This window comes from Numenius arquata, chromosome 23 (genome assembly GCF_964106895.1).
Source record: "Numenius arquata chromosome 23, bNumArq3.hap1.1, whole genome shotgun sequence".
NCBI classification, from domain to species: domain Eukaryota; kingdom Metazoa; phylum Chordata; class Aves; order Charadriiformes; family Scolopacidae; genus Numenius; species Numenius arquata.
In genome coordinates, this window is record NC_133598.1 from 5,593,162 (window position 1) to 5,613,471 (window position 20,310).

The following is a 20,310-nucleotide window of genomic DNA, read 5'->3' on the forward strand; positions in this document are numbered from 1 at the left end:
TTTTACTACGCCAGATTTTTATTCGAATCGTGCCATGGCAGATATGTGACTTTGACCTGAAAGTTTAGTAGGATCTTTACAGGCAAACCTCCTCATCTGGTAGTTTTATACTGGGTCACTTGGAAGAGGAGAAAAGACGGGGAGGGAGGCGAGAGAGTGTGTGGGGGGCACTCTCAGAGCCGCATTGTAAATTATTTAGGAGAAAAAGGGGCGGAAGAACCCCTGCCAACTTATTCCTAACTTTTAGAGGAGAGGAAGAATGGGATTTTCTAGTTAAAAAACTACCTTAGTAGAGCTATAAGGGAGGGGAAGGTTGTGTTCTTAGTGCTAGCATATTTATAATTTATTGTGAATTGACTTTTCCTAAAGCAGTAGGCTGTTGCAGAGATAAAGTGCCAACCCTAGCCTGTGTGTATTCCTTCCCCCTCCCGTTCGCTGAGATGCTTTTAATACTTGAATGTCGGTGGGGTTTTGTTGGGGTGGGGGTTTTGTGGGTGTTTTTTTGTTGTAGTTGTTTTTTGTTTGGTTTTTTTTTTGTTTTTTCTTCGCCTGAAGCGAGCTCCCGGCATGTTTTCCCACTGCCACCCGCTTTCCTCCGGGGCCCAGTGCCACGCCGGGGCCGGGGCCCGCCGCCTCCCCGGGGAAGGAGCTTCGTCCCGCGGGGTGGCACCGGGGGATGCGGCGGCTCCGCGCTGCTGCTGCCCCCCCCATCCTCATCCTCATCTTCATCCCGAAGAAGGGTTTAAAATAACAAATCTGGACCTCCCTGGTCTCATGTCATGCCGGCCGGAGCCGATTTCTCATCTGACAGATCCACTGGAGGTTTCTCCAACCCGCCCGGGCGGGACTGGTTTCCCTTTATCTCTGTAAGACTTAACTTTGTTTTGGGAAGGGCGGGGGGGGGGGGGGGGGGGAGAAGAGGGGAGGGAAGACGGGAAGGGGGGTTCCGGGGTGCGTGGGGGGGTTAGTGCCAGTTGACTATATGGTGGGTATTGTAAACTGTGTTTGTGGTTGTGTTTCTGTGACTGTTGAAGCTCGTTTTCTGTTTCTACTGTGGCTTTTTTAAGTATGCGAAGAGTTCTGCAGTTGATAGTGGTTGGAAAAATATCGAAATAAACCTCTCTCGTTTTCTTCGTGTGCAAATTTGTATATTTAGCTGCCAGGAGGCTTTCTAGGAACAAGGCGAGTGTAAGGTGGCTAGTTTTAATAGGGTGGGGGTGGTGGGGGGAAAAATAGAGAAATTTATTTCTGCTGTAATATCTGACCGAGCCAGTGCGGATCTGATTTCAGAGCCGACTTATTTGTGTATCTTTAGCGTCAGGTTTGGTGAGACCACTTTTATCTGCTGAACAGAGATTGCTCTGGGAAGGAGCGATAGGCAGATTTGCGTTTTTGGAAAGTGTTCCTGCTTTTTTTTTTTCTTTTTTTTTTCTTTTCTTTTCTTTTCTTTTCTTTTCTTTTCTTTTCTTTTCTTTTCTTTTCTTTTCTTTTCTTTTCTTTTCTTTTCTTTTCTTTTCTTTTCTTTTCTTTTCTTTTCTTTTCTTTTCTTTTCTTTTCTTTTCTTTCCTTTTCTTTCCTTTTCTTTCCTTTTCTTTCCTTTTTTTTTTTTTTTTTCCTTCCCCCGTGATCCAGAGATAAGAATCAAGTAGCTGCGCCTCGCTGCACTGAAATTTCATTTCAATCCCTCTCGAAAGGGGTAAAAAAAAATAATGAAAATCTCCCACTGGACAAGAAACCAGATCTCGAGCGTTTAAGACCATTCCTCAGAAAGTTTTGTCCTTTTTATTATTATTTTTTTTAATCCATAGACTTTCTCATGTAAAACTTTCCATCATGAAGTAGCTCCTTGGGGGCTTCAAAATTTAACTGTTCGGTTGCCGGAGGGAGTTAAATGTAACCAAACTTCACCCTGTGTCAAAGCCCCTAATCCCCTTCCTCGAAACTCAATTAAGAAAAGCTGTTTCGCAGATATTTTGAGCTGGGGGAAAAAAAAAAAAAAGTTGGTGGCAGCAGGATCATTTCTCTAAATCTGGACTTATTAAAAATATTATAGTGCGTTGAAAAAGGTGGTTTAGCTGTATTTAAGCTGGGCGGTCAAATTTTTCAGTTTTGTTTGATTCTTCTCAAGGATGGATGAATTTCAAACCTGCTTCGTGCTGAATTGGTGTATTCCTCATATCTCGAACTGAGTATGGACTTGCCTAAACCCTCATTACTATATTTTTCAGAAGCGTATCCGTGACTCAATTGATGTTTGCAACCCATCGGCCACTAGGATTTAGAAGCGTTTTTTCACTTTCCTTAGAATTGTGGTAAAGAGCGGATATTTTTAAGATGACAATATAAGGTTCTTTTTAAATAGAATTTAAAATGTTAGTTCATTTTATTAGGAAATATGCTTACTTTAAAAATGTTGGAAAAACTGTCTTCTGTAGCATCAGCCCGGATGTATTTTCCAGAGATGTTTAATGCTCCAGAATAAAAATCGATTTTAGAACAACAGCTCCTATATGTCATTGTGTTATACTGCTTCATCTAAAATTTCAGAAATATTTTCATTGTGTTTTCCCGCGTTCTTTAGTGGCTCGTTAAGTGTATTATAAGAATCAATTTTTGCTTAGGTTAAAAAAAAAGTGTCCAGAGGCAAATGGAAGTAATTCCTTTCTGGCGTAGCAAGTGTTTACTTGGTCCCGTTGAAACTTGCTGAGTTTCTAAATATTTTTTAAAATTGTTTTAATTTTAAATTGGCGATCTTTAATCTTTGGTTACATTTCCCGGTGGCTGCTTGTTTGTTCGCTTGTTTATTTGTTTGTTTCCGAGGGTTTAATCTTTGCTTTCCCACATCAGCCTAAGGGGACCAGAAGCAAAGGCGCAGAACGGACTGGCTTTATTTGACTTTTCTTTGGTTTATTCCTCTACCGCCCGAGGAAAACTCTGCTAAAGGAAAATTAGAAACCCAAAACAAACAGTGAGAAACCCCACCCCGCTCTCCCTGCTTGGCATCACCTCGGATTTGACACGCGGTTCCTTTTTCCAAGGGCTCAATGAGCGGCTCCTATAACTCCGTCTCTAAATTCGTTTGACATTTTATTGCTCATGAAGAAATACAAGCGCTTGGAAAGTGTTTCTATCTCTATATTTAAAAAACAAACAAACCCTAAGACCTGCTCAGCCCTGCAGGAAGCAGGTAGTGAGAAATATAACCAAGAATCTCTCTCCACTAATTTTTAACATAATGGGCACTCTAAAGGGCAATATTTCACTTCTTAAAAAAAATCCTTTCTTTGGGGCGGCTCTGAAAAGAAAACAAAAGAAGAAGAAAGATATTTGGAGCTTAGTGAGGGAAGAGAGAGAAAGGGAAGTAACTTGTCATAAAAAAAAAAAGGAAAATTCAGTGCAGTGTGCTGCAATAAAAGAATATGACCGCTATAAAACTTTATAGGGTATAAATTTCTGAAGGTTAAGGAACTAAACGGCTGTAAAGCAAACAGTGCAAGAAAACTTTCAGGAACTCCTAAATTACTACAACGACTTGGGAATGTGGGGAAACCCAACGTGTAAATGCTCTTGTTTCTGCTTCAGTCACATACAAAGTTCCCCTCTTCTTTTTTTTTCCTTTTTTTTTTCCCCTTTTTTTTTTTTTTTTTTCCTAGGGGAGGGGGTATTTTGGAAATAAGGGGTGGGGGAGAGGGAGAGAAAAGGTGGGGAGGGACTCTGGCTAATTTATTCTTCTTTTGCAGATGCCGTGAAAATCCAGCGCTCTGGATGATTCCCTTTGTTCTTTTTTTTTTTTTTTTTTTTTCCCTCTTCTTCCCCCCCCCCCTTTTTTTTTTTTTTTTTTTTTTTTCTCTTTTCCCTTTAAAGCAATTCCAGGCTGCCAGAACGCTGAGCCGTGCACACAACAACACACACACACACACTCCCCCTCCGCTCACACACTCGAAGTTCTGGCGAGACGTCTGGGCTTGGGAAGCTCTTTATGGGTTTACAGCCCTGGCCTTCCCCCTCCAGAGCAGAATGACCAATTGTTTAGTCTCGGAATTTGAAACAATAGCGGTTTTCAAAAGCAAACCCATTTTCCCCTCTTTTATTGCCGGCTGGATGGTGCAGTTTTCCCCGCGTAAAACTTCAACCCTGCGGGGTGAGGAGGGATATCTCCATTTTCCCTTTTCTCCCTTTTTTTTTTCCCTCCCTCGCCCTCCCCTCGCTTTTCCCTGGTTTTATTTCCCCAGGTCCCGACGGGGACACCTCCATGCCCCCCCACCACCGCTTTTTTCTGCCCCCACCCCGAAGGAAATCTCCCCCTCCACCGCGCGGGCTGCAGCTCCGCGCGTTGCCGCTAGGTGGCGCCCTTGCTCCACGCAAGACGCGCGTCTCCCGCGCGCGGCCGCGGGCCTCCGCGTAACACCTTGACTTCATTAGCGGCGGCAAGCGGGCTGTTGCCTGGCGAGCACGAATAATCCCGAAGCATAAAATATAGGGTTAATTATAGCCATTTTGCCGATTTTATAGGTTACGTCTATTTTTCCCTGCGAGGGTAAATTATGCGAGGTCTGGGGTTGGTTTTTTTTATTATTTTAAAAAAGAGAGTTAATCTGGAGGCTCTGTGCTGGGATGCGGTGAGACGTGGGACACGCATCTATTTGAAATCTTCATTTAAAAGGGAAGGAAAAAAAAAAAAACCACCCCAAACCATGGGGTTTTGTCTTCTGCTGATTGGGGTGGAGGTGGGAGGGCAGCTTAATTATCTCCAAACCGAAGATTTACGTTTGCAGGGCTGGAAAAGAGCGTGGCTCCAAGATTTCGGGGAGAAAGGAGCACCCAGAATCAGGCTATTTCCCCCTGACCCTTTCCCTCAGCCGTTAGGATGAGCTGTGCTTTCTCCGCTCTTTATTTTATACGTTTATAGATTCATAGCCATCTCCGGACAAAAATAATGCTTTTTAGAAGTCGAATCGGTAATTTTTGGTACAGTTGCTCCGTCTTTTGGTAACGCTGCTGCTCTTTGCCCAAGGTCTTCACTTAATATGTTTGGCCATATTTTAAAATCCTACAAAACAGGAAAATAATCCAAAACGCTATTAACTTACCACGTTTTGTGATACGTATAAATACCCCACTGATGCGGTGGCAGCAAAAATTTAAACTTTTAACTCCGCTAGTCCACTTTTATTTTGGCCTTTGTTTCTTCCAAATTACCAGACAAAAACTGTTCAGACGTTCCAGTCCTTCAGCTGCAAATTCGGCTACAAATAACATAGAAAGGAACGGTGGCGATAATTTCAATAAAGGTTTTCTTCCAAATTGTTATAAACGGGTATTTTCTGAATAAACGTTTCTCCCCAGTTCCACCAGAAAATACGCCCGTTCTCCGAGAAGCAGCATTCTGGGGAAGAATGTAACAAATTAAACCCACACCCACAACAGAACAGGATGCGATATGTTGTTTTAAAAAGCGAAGTTTAAGCATCTCAAGACTCTGTTCAGACGCTATAAAATAAATACAAATGTAAACAGAAATAGATGGGGAAAATTAAGAAAAATCTTGCCCTTGTGCATTCAGTAAAATGCAGAGTAGTGAAAAGTTAAGGTTTACCCAAGAAAGGTTTTTTTTTTTTCCTTGAGAATTCCTAATAAATCTTTCCTCCACTGGGTATTTATAAATTATCTTCTCTCTCCCAGACACACACACACACATCCCCGCTTGTTTTTTCTTATAATAGAAACATTTTCCTTTCATCAGGAATCTGAGTACAGTATATGAATGATTTAAGATCAGCCATTGATTTCTGGTGCATTGGTGAGTTACCATCACTTCACGACCATAAAATTCTACTGCACTTGATAAAAATGTTAACTTCCAAGAACAACTTCACTCCCGCCTTCCTGGGGTCCACATATGAACGGGAATTCCTGCTATTTTTACTTTTAAAACTTCAGTAGATGGGAGTACGCCTGCAAAGAAGACAGCTTCTTTTCTAAAAATACTTTACTCGATTCAGATTATTTTATTTTATTTTTTTCTTTCTTGAAAATTCTAGCATCGAGCATCCCCACGCCAGGCTGCAAAGCTCTATTTACTTCTGTGCACCATTTCTGGGGTTTTATGTTCAAAGATGAAACCAAAATCTGCTCAATCGACAATAAAAGTGTTGAGAAAAATAAAATGTTAACTTGCCTTTTAGGGGGGAAAAAGCCTTAATTATACCACTGCAAGTACGCCAACAACAATAATTACTTGAAAAGGCTCTTAGACTCGACTGAAATTATCCTTACACAAAATAAAGGAAACGTATTTACTTAAATAATTTCTCAAAGGATGGTTTTAAAGTTTTATTCCGTTACTATCCTTGTTTTCTTTCTTTCTCGCTCTCTCCCTTTCTCTTTCTTAATTCCCTGCCTATTCCCACTGCCAATTTTAATTCAAGTATTTTTTTGTACCAAAGCCCTGGCAAGACAGACTAACCGAAACATTTCAACTTTTTCCTCTTTTTCCGTGTTCTGGAGGTTGAAAATTGTCCCTCGGTTCAAGGCAGGCAGGAGTGAAACCGTCTTCAATTCACCTTTCTCGTGTCAAACCCGCGCAGAGGGATGCGATGGGAAGCAGCAGAAATCAAGGGAGGGCAAAGGGAAAATAATAAATAAATAGGCTTTTAAAAGGGGTGTCTTTAAACTCCTGTTGAAGGTGGAAGGATTGGAAAATACAGCTGGCATTGCGAGGGGCTTGGAGGGGCGCCGTGGGTGTTAGGCAGGCTGGGGCAGCCTTTGGGTTGGGGAGGGCTTGGTGTGGTTATTAGCTGAAATACGTCTCGGTAATATTTGCTGACTGCGATAAATGAATTTCAAAATCTACCCCCTGTGTGTTTAGACGGTGGAAAATTGCAGCGTTGGCATCTTAGGGGTAAGTTTGCTCCGTTGTTACCAAACGCCAATAAAATAGAAAGCCTCTCTCCTCTCTCCCTGACCCCATCCCCCCCTCTTCTCCCCAGTTTTCATCAGAAGTATCATGGAAAAAAAAAAAAAAAAATTAAAAAAAAAAAAAAAAAAAAAAAAAAAAAAAAAAGAAGAAGTTATTGAGGAGGGGGTGAGGTAGGGAACAGCCATCAGTTACTGACCATAAAGGTTCTGTTCTGGATGTGATAAGCGACACAATACTTTTAGTTCGCAATCATCCCCGACCACATCTTGAACAAGTCCTCGGCGGGGGAGGAGGGAGGCAGGGGAGGGGGCTGCGGGAGAGACGCGAGAAGTCAATGTTATATATGAAAAACTATAATCATTTTAATTCAATATTGACACCTCGACATCTCGCTGTAATGCGGACGGGTCCAATCGAAACCTCTGCTTTATAGCGGTAGAGGAACGAACTCGTAAAATCCTAACGGCTTTTATGTAGTGCGGTATAAACAACAACAACATCCCCGGCTTTATGGCGTTTTATAGTTTGTTAAACAGTTTACAGCCTTTTTTGGGGCTATTACAAATGCAATTCCCTTCATGTGATAGTTAAACCTTTATCAATAATAAGGAAATTGATCATTAAAATGTTAAATATGACTACCTCGTTTGTTTTAAAATATGTTTAGGGTAAGAAGCTGTATGATTTGATAACTTGTATTAAAATACCAATTACATTTATAGGACCTTTTAAAACTGGTAGCAATTAAATCGTGTTCTTTTACAGTTTTCCAAAGCGACCCTGACATTTAAAAAGGCTAAAACTGCCTCGTTAAAATTTTGAAATTAACGACTGCGAGCGCTTCTCTTTAATTTTCCAACACTCCCCAAAAATCAATCTTTTGGGTGGTCTAGGTATGTGATTTGTTGTGAGGCGAGCGATATCTCATTAATGTAGGTAGTTAAACATATTTAATCCGTATATTCACCCCACCTCCTTCTCCCTTCCCCTCTCGCTCCCTCTCTCTCTCTCTCTCTCTCGCTCCCTCTCCCTCTCTCGCTCCCCCTCGCTTGCTTTTCCTTCTTTATTCTCTCACACTCTTCCTTTCACAATCATGCAGTGCAGAGTCCGTGTGGAGTAAGGAGAAGCCAATAGGATGAGGTTTTGGTAATAGATGCAAATGATCATGAAAAGACACTGCAAAATATGAAACAACTCATTTGCGCTGAAGTAAATCACTGAAAACTGTTTATGAACTGGCATCTCTTCTTGGAAATGTAAAGCGAGAACTCTTTAAGTGGCGATTTTTTTTTTTTTTTAGGGGTGGGGGGGAGGAAAGAATTCAATATCATGCAGGCTTAGAGTTTTGATTATATCCTCCTTTTATATTCCTGGAAATCACAAACTGTCGTTGCTTAGCATCTTAGCGCTTTCTTTTTTTGCTAATAGATTCCCGTGGTCTGGTTTGGTTGGCTTTTTTTTTTTTTTTTTTTTTTTTCCCTCCTTTTCTTCCTCCTCCGAACAAATATTCTTATTTAAATTAAAATGAGCTCTTATTTTGTCAACTCACTCTTCTCCAAATACAAAACCGGGGACTCCTTGCGTCCCAATTACTATGACTGTGGGTTCGCTCAGGATCTTGGGGGCAGACCCACGGTGGTGTACGGACCCAGCACGGGGGGCACCTTCCAGCATCCGACCCAAATCCAGGAGTTTTACCACGGAGCATCCTCACTCTCCAGCTCCCCTTACCAACAGAATCCCTGCGCCGTGGCGTGCCATGGGGACCCCAGCAACTTCTATGGCTACGACCCCTTGCAAAGGCAGAGCCTCTTCAGCGCCCAGGAGTCGGACTTGGTGCAGTACACGGACTGCAAGCTCGCTGCCAGCGGCCTTGGAGAGGAGGCGGAGAGCTCGGAGCAGAGCCCTTCTCCGACCCAGCTTTTCCCCTGGATGCGACCGCAAGGTGAGGCGAGATGGAAAGGACAGCGAGGAGGCATTTCCTGAGCCCATAAAGTAGCCCTCTTGCTTTCTTTCTGCCCCTCTCGCTTGCTTGCTTTCTTTCGCTCCCTTTTTCTTCCCCAGTGACTGTATTTTACTGCTTTATGGGGGTAAACTTTTGCACTTGTAAATTGCTTTATAGTTTAATTACCCTGAAGGAGACCTTTTCTTCTGGGGGCTGAGCGAGCCGGGCTTTCTGTGGAAGGAAGCGTCCTTAAAGTTTATGGCACTTTTATAGCCTTAAAAAAGCCCCTTCATTTTTGTTTTGCGTTTGATTTGGGATTTCGGTGGTGCTGCTTGCTCTCCCCGGGCTGCAGCTCTTTTTTTTTTTTTTTTTTTTTTTTTTTCTTTCTTTTCTTTTTCGGGATCCCAAAGAGCCGGAGTCTGTTGTTGTTGTTGTTGTGGTTCGGGTAATAATAAGTGTGCAAGTGCAGGCTTTAGCTGGGCTGCTCGGAGTGGGCTGGTGGGTGACCCCCCTCCCCCTCTCCTGCCACCATCACCCCTTTCCTTTATAACCATCTTCCCTTTTATAATATTCTACAGGAGCCTTTCCCTCTCCCTCTTTGCTTCCTGCCTTTGCTCCTGCGAGTCCTTTCTTCCTCCCCCTCCCGTGCCTGTGTGTGTGTGTGTGTGAGTGTGTGTGTGTGTGAGTGTGTGTGTGTGTGTGTGAGCGGGTGTGAGCCTGTGTGTGCCTATTCCCGAGCCTGGTTTATGTATCTTTCAACCTCCTTCTCTTCTTCCCCTCTTCCACCCAACCTTTGCAATTCCCCAGCAGCCGCTGGACGGAGGAGGGGGAGGCAAACCTACAGCCGCTACCAGACGCTGGAACTGGAGAAGGAATTTCTATTTAATCCCTACCTGACCCGCAAACGGAGGATCGAGGTCTCGCATGCCCTGGGATTGACAGAAAGGCAGGTCAAAATCTGGTTCCAGAACAGGAGGATGAAATGGAAAAAGGAAAACAACAAAGACAAGTTTCCCAGCAGCAAATGCGAGCAGGAAGAACTGGAAAAACAGAAAATGGAAAGAGCCCAGGAGGTGGACGAGGAAGGGGAAGCACAGAAGGCGGACAAGAAATAAAAGGATTTTTAAGGACTGAAAGGCAAGCGCTGCTGGGGTGGAAGAGCCCCTGAGCCCCACGTTAATGGCAGTTAATGTAAGGGAGGGGTGGGAAAAAAACCAACAATGCATAGAAAAGAGAAAGGAAAAAAAAAAAAAAACCCTTTTATTGCTGTAAAACAATATAGCTGTAAGCACCACTTTCCTGATTATCCTTTGATACAATGAACAGTATGCAAAAGTGATCGGGAGGTCTCTCCTGCCTTTTGCCAGTTATTAACTAGTGGTAGTGTAACGCAATAGCTTATGTAAAACATGACTGTGAAATTTTCTCTCTCTCTCTGTCTTTCTCTCTGTCTCTCTCTTCTTTCCTGGGGGGTGGGTTGGTTAACATAGCTTTCAATGCTATAGGAGTTACGTGAAATTACATTTGTGCACTTTTTTTTTTTTTAATTATTATTATTATTTTCCACCTTTTTTTGTTGTGGTTTATCTGTATGTATTGGAGGTAGCTATTGAAACAAACATCCCAACAACATGAAACTGCCTATTTATGCTATAGTTATCTCTCTTTTTCTCTCTCTTTCTCTCTTTACTTTCCTTACTTCTGTTCTTTTCTTTGGTTAGGGATTTTTTTTTTTTTTTTACAATTTTTAAATGTCTCTTCCAAAAAAAAGGGAAAAAAAGAAAAAAAAAAGACAAGAAAAAAAGCGTTTTTCTCTCCTTTAGTTAGCATGCGCACAGTGAAGCAAGTTGTAAAGTGATCTTTAGGTTAACTGTGAAAAAGAATGTATACTGTATACGTGAATTACTTTATTGGGGGAACTAATGATATATTTTGTTGTTCTTTCATCACTTTGTTCTATTGTCTAAACCTGGAAGCGGCGGAAGAAAGTTACAATAAAGTTTACAAGCGAGAATTCCGTGACATCATTCTTTTACCCTGCTCCATTTCCTCCAGGACCACTTTGATAGAAAGGAAATAAAAGTCAATTGTGTCGGAGCTGCAGCCCTGGCCATCAAAGACTTCTTTGCCTGGAGAGATGCTGGCGGGCTGGATCGCTGCTGGGACGGGCTGGGGCCGGGGAGCTGCTGCCTGGGAGCCGCGGGGAAGGGGAGGGGGCCGGGGCAACTGCCATGGCTTCTGCTCTTGTTGTTGTTTCTAACAGTTCCTGGGTGGTGACAGGTTGGGAGGCTGTGTGGAAATCCTTCCTGAAGGTAACGTGGCTTGTTTTGTTTTGGTTGGGTTTTTTTTTTGTTTTGTTTTTCCTCTTTCCTTTCTCTTTCCTCCTTTCTTCCTCTCTCCTCGCCCACCCCACTCTCCCCGCAAGATGCAGCCCAGCTCTGGGTCCCCCCTCTCTTTTCCTCCCACTCATCTCGCTGCAAAAAAAAAAAATAAATTGTCAGCCGCGCAGCTGAGCTGCTTTCTGCTCCTTCGCCTGTCGAGCTGCCCTGCCATGGCAATAGAGGAGTGCGGGGACGCACCCCCACCCCCTTGCAACATAACCTTGGGAAAGGAGAACCACCACAAACCCTAGATGCACATCCACCATTGTCTGGGCTGCTTTTCCTGCCTGTAAGACTTACTTTCTTTCTTTCTTTCTTTTTAAACCACCCCCCACCCCCCCAATCCCTTCCCTTAAAAAAAAAAAAAAAAAAAAAAGAAGAAAAAAAAAAAAAAAGAGGCAGATCACATTTTGGAAGGTCTCTGTGCTTCTGCAGCAGAAAGCAAAGCAGCCAGCTGGTGAGGTTTTACTTCTAACTGTAATTGAGTCCCGCAGAACCGCTGACACGCTGAACAAGGGATCTGTACACTCTTTATTTTTCGCAACAAGAAAAGCAAATGCCAGCTCAATACGAAGCTCAAAGCCCGTGGCACTGGAATAAATTAGATATAGAGCTGAATGGCATTTGGGGAAAAAGGACCCTGAAACTATTAGGTATCAATGAGACATTTGTCTTTTTTTTTTTTTTTTTTTGGGGGGGGGGGGGGCTGGGGAGGGGGAGAGGGTCAAGGGGGGAGGGAATTATGTAGAGTCCTGTGAAAAAGTACCTCGGAGCCGGGGAAATGGTGCGAAAGGAGGGAATTTTAGACGGGATCAATAAAGGGATAAATAGAGCTCCCTTCCTTTTCCTCCAGCAGAGAGAGACCGAGAGGGAGACGCTGGTTTATCAGCAACGTGCTTTTGCCCCCCGCCCCCCCCCCTCCCCCCCCCTTCCCCTTTTCCCTTTCTCCCTCGGTCTGAGCTGAAAACTGATTACAGGTTGCTTATCGACTCCAGCACAATTTCACCCCTTCCAGCATAGATCTTGGAGGGTTTTATATCGCATCAATTATTTATCATATTTTATAAATCCAGCAGCACTACAATTTTTTGCCCCCGAGGAGGGAGCGGGCGGCGATTGGCGCCGCCGGAGCCACGTGCCCGCGCGTCACATGGGCCGGGAGGAAAAAGGGCTCCTTTTTGGTGTAAATCTGGACTCTAATTCCGTAATATATCACGGTACCTCGTAAAACCGACACTAAAACGTCCCGACCTACAAATCACCCGGCCAAATTATGAGTTCATTGTATTATGCGAATGCTTTATTTTCTAAATATCAAGCCGCAAGTTCGGTTTTCCCATCCGGAGTCTTTCCCGAGCAAACTTCTTGCGCTTTCGCCTCCAACACCCAGCGAGCGGGGTATGGGGCCGGATCCACGCCTCCCTTCGCCGCCTCCATGCCCGGGCTCTACTCCAGTGGCAGCGCCGTGCACCCCCAGCCCCCCAGCATGTATTCCTCCGGTTACGGCCTGGAGCCCGGCTCCTTCAACATGCACTGTTCCCCTTTTGAGCAAAACCTCTCCATGATGTGCCCGGGAGATGCTTCCAAGCAGAATTGCAGCAAAACGGACCAGAGGGACTCAGATTTGCAAAGCGACAGTAACTTCCGTATCTACCCCTGGATGAGGAGCACAGGTAAGTCCCAGCCTCCCTAAAGAAAGGAGCCCGGGGTGCTTGGGGGGGGGGGGGTTGGCGGGTGAGGGGAGGTGGGGGGAGTGTAAATTATTCGATGGCGTGCGCGGGGGGTGGCGGAGGGGGAGGGGAGGGGGGGAATTGTCCCCAACTCCTTTCATGACGTTTCACTGAAAACGCATCTTCAAAAGAGAGAGGGAGAGAGCGACCCCCTCCCCCCTACCCCCCCCCCCCCCTCCGCACTCCCCCCTCCCCGCCATAAAGCCATCCTTTTTAGCTTTAAATATTTATTGGTGTTGCTGGGGCCGTGTGTGTGCCGTGCAAAAGGCAGTTTGTCTTAGAGGGGACAGAGCGAGCTGCAGAAATAATGGCCAGCCCCTTCTTCTCCTCTATTTACAGGATGGAGATTGTGCTACCCCCGCGTAGATATAGATATAGATTCTGAAAGAAACTGTTTATGGGAGGCGCCTCCAAGCTTGGTTTGGCTTCTGTTGGACTGCAAAACCTTCATTTGCCACCCCCTCGCCGCAATATCCCAGACACCGCAATTAAGGGTAGCGTGTTGCCTTCAGAAAACAGCAACACATCATTCCCGGGGCAATTAAAAGCCCCGCTCTTAAAACAGTGACACTCCGGCCGGAATCCGGATGGATGGATGGATGGATGGATGGATGGATGGATGGATATGGGGGGGTGGGGGGGGAGCAGGTTTGCCTGTGTCACCTCCCGAAAAACATCACCCGCGGAGGGGTGCGGTGTGCTCCGCACGTTGGGGGAAGGCTCTTTGGGGACCCCAGCGTGGCCCTGCCACCGGGACGCTACCGCGGCGCAGGGCAGCGCAAGTCCGCGGAAGGCCCGCGCAGTGTTCCGCGGGAGCGGAGCGGGGCGGGGGACGCCCCACGCCGGGACAGGCTGCCCCCCGCACATGTGTCTCAATCCCGCTGAACGCCGGGCGGCCGCGCTGCCTTCAGTCACCAACGCGCTCCGTCTCAGGGTATTAATGTCAATTAACATTTAATAAATATCCATTTCCCTCGCGCGGGAGCGGTCCCGGCTGCAGGGAGCCCACCGGGACCGGGTTGGAGGCTCGGGGCCGGGCTCCCCCCCTCTAGGAGCAGCCCGGCCGGTGTCCATGCACACGCGTGGTGGTGTTTACACTCGTGTAATCTTGAGAAGGGGGGGGGGGGGTGGGGGGGGGGTGTGAGGGGGGGGAAGGCGCTGCTGTCCCGGCTGGGAGCGGAGGGGAAGGCGTGAGCTCATTTTCCAGCCACCCCGGCTTCTCCTCTGCCCTGCCAGATTGCAACTTGAGAGCATCCCTGCGAGCCAGCCTCCCTCCGCGGCCAAAATATTGGGAAAGGGCCTTGTTAGCAGCCCTGGGGGGCGAGGGGAGTGAGGGCCAACCTCCCTGCGAAGCAGAGGAAAAAGAAAACAGCGGAGCAGCCAATGTATAGCGGCTTATAAAGGCAGGAGTTACCCTCACACTTATTTGGTGGTCAGTTCTTTCCATTACCTGCTCCATAATTCATTCACTTCTACAGTTGATTTATCAAAGACCAAATATTTCTGGCCGTAAACACTTCATCTCTGCTTTTATCTGACTTTAGATTTAAGAAACCCCCCCCCCTCCCCACTTACCCCCCCTTTTTTAGCCTGTGACGCTGCGAGGATCAACATGAGAGAGGGTTTGGAAGCAGGGCAAAAAAAACACCGAACCTGCGCTCCAAAGCCCCTGGATGCTCTGGGATCTGCTGTGCCCAAAACCAGAGAAAATCGACTTCGGTCGTAAAAGCGGGGTCCCCTTTCCACCCCTCCTAATCCCCCCCCCCCCCCCCCCCCCGGTGCCTCATGCCCACTGTGCGATCGCGCTTGTGGAATTTCATCAGCGAGCAGAGATAGAGTTGTCATCCCTATTCAGCAGCAGTTTATGGCTCTCCCCTCAGCGGATTTTACAACCCACATTCCACGACCTGCACATTTTTACTTTACAGCTAGCCTGGCTATTTTGCCTTCTTTTTCCGCCCCCCCCCCCCCCCCCCCCCCCCTTTTAATGACTAGATCTTTTCTTCTTCTTTTTAAAAAGAAAGGGGGGTGGGTGGGTGTGTAAAAAAGGGAAGAAGAAGGGGAGTCCAGTGGAATGTGTGGAGGAGAGGCCGAGGGCTGCTGCTCACCATCCCCACTGCTCTGGGAAAGAATACGTTATGCTATAGATATACATAGCATTTACATAGAAAATAGAGTGAGGATCACAAACACCATATTGTAGAATTATTTCCAATCAGGCTGCAGGAAATGTCGGGTGGAAGGGGGAATTAGGAGCTGGGCCCTTTCCAAACCCCGCTCGCAGGCAGCTGGAGGGTGGTGGGGAGCCTGGGCTGTATTGAGGTACTTCTCATCTGCAGACACCCCCACGAGCGCAGCCTGTGGGGTGGAAGCTCCTTTGCCAGCCCCAGAAGTAAATTCTGTGCCTAAAACATCCCCTGAAATAATTAAGACCATCACACACCTTCCAAGCAGGCGCCCTGATGACAGCTTTAAAAGAGGACAAATACTTGGATTTGTGTAGGTGGCAGATGCCTCTTCTCGCTCTGGCTCGACAGTATTTCTCTATTTCTTCCCCAACCACCCGAAATTTCTGGTGTCTACATGAAAATTAAAGCAGGAGCTCGGAGTCTGGAGGGTCCTACGAGGGCAGGAAACTTTCTGAAGTTTGTCGTTCACTCGGAGACACGCAGAGGCAGACAAACGAACAAAAAAAAGCGAAAAGCACTGCACGCTTTTCCGAGAGGAAGGGAAATTAAAGCTGGGGTGGTTTGGGGGCTGAGAAGAGGGAGAGTGAGGTGGGGAAAATTTGCGAGATCAGAATGACTCGGTCTCGCAAATAAAAAGAAGGGCTGGCCCAGCTTGTACGGATCCTCCGAGGGTTTTCTCCCCCCACCCCGTGGGACTGCGGTGGATGGGTGCTTGCTAAGCAGCACCCAAAGACGAAAGGAGGAGAGCAAACCAAGCCAGCAGCCCCCAAAACATCTCCCCTAAACACACACACCCCCCCCTCCTCCCCAGCTGACCTAAACCTGTATTTATTTCCCAGGCACCGACAGAAAACGCGGCCGCCAGACCTACACCAGGTACCAGACCCTGGAGCTGGAGAAGGAATTCCACTACAACCGCTACCTGACGCGGAGGAGACGCATCGAGATCGCCCACGCCCTGTGTCTCACCGAGAGACAGATCAAAATCTGGTTCCAGAACAGGCGCATGAAGTGGAAAAAAGAAAATAAAACTGCCTGCTCCGGTTCCAACAGCCAGGAAAAACAGGACGCGGAGGACGACGAGGAGGAATGAAAGGGGCGAGAGGTGGATGCGGGAAACGTGGACACCCACGCGAGAAGAAAAGGGGGGGGGAAAAACACACAGGAAAAGACTATATATTAAAATAGATAAATGATAAGTGCATAAATAATTAAAAACCCTAGGAATGATACATTGTGTTTCCTGACACTGAAAAAAAAATACTACCTATATTAAAGTCTTTTTTTTTTGTACAATAGAATGACTATCTACCTATTAAATGTGGCTTTAGAGTCAGAATAGACACATTTTTTCTATGTGAGTCTTCCTATAGTACAAGTAATTTGTAAATCTCCGTTTGTACTTCGCTGTGTACTTTTTTGGTATGAAGTAACGTGGTCGTGTTTAGCACCTTTAATTTAGAAAATGTGACCTGAAAGTCTGAATGCAAATTATACTTAGCGTATATAGTCCTGTACATAATATGAATGATTATTACGCCTTCTCCCTGTAACCTCCGTGGTTCTTTTCTCCTTGCTATGCTCTTTTGTCTGTGTATATTTTTACCTGGGTTTCTTCCTTGTTCGAGTCTCTACGAAAAAAAAAAAAAGAAAGGAGAGGAATTAATATTGTGCTACGTAAAATGGTGTATATCAAAGTAGCGAATTATTTAATGGCGACGCGTTGCTTTTTTTTTTTGTTTGTTTTTTTTTCCTCCCCATGTCTGTGATTATTATTCTTCGAAATAAAAAGGAAATCTCCAGTAATCTACCATCGCGTTGGGTTCCTTCCCCCTGTTAAAAATTACACCCGGGCGTTTGGAATTGCCTTTTCCCACGCAAAATAAATGTACTAAAAGATCCTTTGAGATTAATACACGCCCCGACCTATCGTCCTGAGCGTCTCTCTTTTTTTGAGGCAGTCACTCCTTTCAAAATCTGAATGCCTTTTCAATAGATTTGGCGAATATACCGAGATATAATTGATATTCGGGGCTGTCGAAATGCGGGCTGCTCTCCGTTCTCTCTCTCCCTCTGTGATTGCGCGGGGGCTATTACTGAGGTAGGTAAGAGCATAAAGGAGGAATGTAAAGAAGCCAGTAATCGGCCCAAATAGTCTTTCCGCTCCTTGTTTTAATTCCCTTCTTCTGGCAACTAATTTGCAGAAAACCGATCTGTTTTGCCGTGCCTTTAGTATTTTTTCTTTTTTTTTTTTGATTTTTTTTAAATTCTCCCTCCGCCCTTCAATTGCTTTACTGCGGACTGGAACTCTTTCATTAGCACCAAATAATGTTTAGCATCAAAGCAGGCATAAAATAAATTAAAGCAATTAAACGCAGGGAAAAAAAAAAATAATCAACAATGCAAAACAAAAGGCGAGTAAATTTAAGCACTTGCGCGGGGGAGCATCCTCCGTCGCCCTCTCCCCCTCCCGCCCCTGCCTGTTTATTTACATTGCCAGGCTGCGCAGTAAAGCCGCGGATTCCTCCTCCCGCGGAGGCTCCACGTAATTTACTCCTCAAATGCGTTGCGCAAGATGCACGGGGAAGAAAAGAAAAAAAAAAAAAAAACAGAAAAAAAAAAAGAAAAATAATGGAGCCAGCTTTGGAAGGACTTGGCGATGGCAGCTTTCCACCTTCTCCCCTTCCTTCCCTCCCTCCTTGTCCCTCTGCTTCTTCACCACCCACCTCCACAGAGGACTTCGTGTCCCCAGCGAAGGCGCTCAGGGCATCATCCTTGAGCAGGTTTTAGCGAAAAATAAGATGCCACGTCAAGCATCTGCGCGCCCACATCCATAATACGGATTTGCAGTATATGCTGCGTACGCTAATTATGGGAAGCCCATCATTAAAGGCAGCAGCTCTAATGGCTTTTGCGCAGCGAAATCCCCACTTGAAGGCAAAGGGAAAAGAGAGGGGAAATTGTCCTTTTTTTTCTTGGTGAAATCCCTTGGTGCGGTCTCTTCGCAGGAGCGCTCTGTGCGCAGCGGGAATGGGGGGGGGGGGGGGGGGGGGGGGGGAAGAACAGAAAAAAAGCAGCGGTTCCAGAAATTTCCTCCCTCCCTCCCCGCTCCTGGACCGCAGTGGCCCGGCTGGTTGCCCCCCTCCCCGGCACGGCCTTCGGCGGTCGGAGGGACAAGCAGGAATTGAGGAGAATTCCATGAAAAAAAAAAAAAAAAAAAAAAAGAGGCAAAGCGAGTCACACCGACGCTTTAATATGGTAAAGCCGGGGTAGCGGTTTACCGGCGGGGTGACCCACCTCTGAGGGAGCATCCCCCCCCAACCCCGCGCTATAGCCGGGAGGGGGACCCGGGTGGGTCTCGGCGGTTCCGTGGGGGTGTTCGCCCGTGGGGAGCCCGGCGGGCACCAACCCCGCCGGCTCGGCTCTGCCGGGGGCATGGGCACCCCGGCCACGCTTTTATTACCTTATTTGCCTCTTTTATTACCTTTATTTGCCTCTTTTATTCCCCCCCCGCCTAAAATCTGCTAATTGCCCCTTTCAGCAGAAAGGATCCTAATTGCGTAAAAAAACCCACATCAAAACAAAACCAAACCATCTAAAATCCCACCCGAACCCCACTGTTTTACTGTCCCTTTCCCCAGTTAAAAGCCAACCCCAACCCCAAGCTCTTTATTCCGGGGGGGTGGGGTGGGGGGGTGGTATTATTGCTCATAGCCTAACGTGCGAGGCGTTGTCCGATTATTTCTCTCCAACACCCCCCCCGCTTGCAATCAAGGAGGGGGGGGGGAAGAAAAAAATAATCCCCGAACCCCCTTTCATATTCTTTTATTTTTGTTTTAAAAAAAAGATGGCGGCTAAGAAAAAGACTGCTGTTAAACCGGTCATGAAGAAATGCAATAAATTCCTTGTTGTTTTATGAAAATTTACAACTTTGTGATAGAACTTTATGAGTGGCTGGGTTCTGGGATTGGCCAGAGCCGGTCATGTGGACTGCTAACCGTGAACATGAACTTTTTATTATTTCCCATGTGGTTATATTGCACCATTCTTCTGTCCGCTGCACCTTGGGTCGGATCAGTGTCCTCTATAGGGCTCTCGCCTCTTTACATTTTTTTACTTTTGTGTATAAGCTCGATAGGGCTAAAACAGGGGAGAGGGGCGGGGGGGGTGGGACGCCTATACACACATCCACAGGCACACACAGACACCCACCTCCGCACACACACATAGCAAAAGAGTTATACGATTTTTTAATTATTATTATTAATTTTTTTTATTTTTTTATTTTTTTTTTCTAATTCCTCTGTTAATTTGCCTGCTGATTTGGAGTCTCGGTAGTAATGGAGGGGCAGAGGAGATTCTGGACCGAGTGGAGGCTATCATTTTTCAAAGAGGGAAGTTACTCCATTTTCTATGCAAATGACAGAAATGCAAGAAGCTCTCCCAAGTCAGAGAGGCAATCGACGGCTCTCAGGTTGGGACAATATTTGTCAGCTAACAGATAAGCAAACGCTGTCTCTCTCTCCCTATATATTTTACTTATACCACAGAAATGGACGTCAAAAGGTAAGGGAATAATATCTGTTTCTCTTCATTTGATTTTTTTCTTTGAGAAAATGCATTTGACAAGCTGCCTTTTCTATTCCAATCCCCATCTCCCTCTCCCCTCTAGCCGGGGGGGGTGTGTGGGGGGGTGGGAGATAGAAAGAAAAGGGTGGGGTGATGAAGAAGGGAGGCACTGGAAGAAATAAGGGGTGGTGGAAATCTGTTTAAGTTACAATTTCCCCGAAAAAACGTTGCTTGAAGGTGAGAATAGGAGAGAAAGGGAGAGAATGGGAAAAAAAAAAAGGTAAAGAAAGAAACTGAGAGAAGGAAAGAAAGAAATAGAGAAAGAAAATAGAAAAAAATATAAGAAAGCGAGCAAGAAAGAGAGTGAGAAAGAAGGAGGTGAAGAAAATGCGAAAGGAAATAAGAAAGAGAAGGAAAATGAAAATAACGGAATAAGAAGGAAAAATAAAGCCTGTAATGTCACCTGGAGATAGTAGACTTGGAATGAAGGATTTTGCAGTAGCTCAGTGACGGAGGCTTTTAGATACTGCCGTTAAAAAAAATACCAAACCCTTTGTGGGTAGTTGTCGTGTTTTAT

General features: G+C 45.8%; 3 protein-coding genes across 4 annotated transcripts in view; all 3 read left to right on the forward strand.

Annotated features, from left to right (window-relative positions):
• Positions 1–8,443: 8,443 nt before the first annotated feature.
• On the forward strand, positions 8,444–9,979 carry HOXB8 (homeobox B8). Of its 2 annotated transcripts, none has more exons than XM_074162951.1 (2): positions 8,444–8,864; positions 9,672–9,979. In XM_074162951.1, the coding sequence occupies exons 1-2, from the start codon at positions 8,444–8,446 to the stop codon at positions 9,977–9,979; spliced, it is 729 nt and encodes a 242-aa protein (XP_074019052.1). The 2 variants fall into 2 exon arrangements, with proteins under 2 accessions (XP_074019052.1, XP_074019053.1); XM_074162952.1 differs by having other exon boundaries at positions 9,675–9,979.
• Positions 9,980–12,436: 2,457 nt separating this feature from the next.
• Positions 12,437–16,968, forward strand: HOXB7 (homeobox B7). Its single transcript, XM_074162954.1, has 2 exons — positions 12,437–12,918; positions 16,004–16,968. The coding sequence occupies exons 1-2, from the start codon at positions 12,519–12,521 to the stop codon at positions 16,255–16,257; spliced, it is 654 nt and encodes a 217-aa protein (XP_074019055.1). The 5' UTR covers positions 12,437–12,518; the 3' UTR covers positions 16,258–16,968.
• A 2,609-nt stretch (positions 16,969–19,577) lies between these two features.
• Positions 19,578–20,310, forward strand: part of HOXB4 (homeobox B4) — a 32,749-nt gene continuing 32,016 nt past the window's right edge. Inside the window, exon 1 of the mRNA XM_074162948.1 lies at positions 19,578–19,730. Coding sequence (XP_074019049.1) covers positions 19,578–19,730 — 153 coding nt within the window. The remainder of the gene's footprint in view (positions 19,731–20,310) is intronic.

Coding starts and splice junctions, on each gene's coding strand:
- HOXB8 (XM_074162951.1), top strand. CDS start 8,444: ATGAGCTCTTATTTTGTCAACTCACTCTTCTCCAAATACAAAACCGGG. Junction 8,865..9,671: donor CCCCTGGATGCGACCGCAAG/GTGAGGCGAGAT, acceptor GCAATTCCCCAG/CAGCCGCTGGACGGAGGAGG.
- HOXB7 (XM_074162954.1), top strand. CDS start 12,519: ATGAGTTCATTGTATTATGCGAATGCTTTATTTTCTAAATATCAAGCC. Junction 12,919..16,003: donor CCCCTGGATGAGGAGCACAG/GTAAGTCCCAGC, acceptor TTTATTTCCCAG/GCACCGACAGAAAACGCGGC.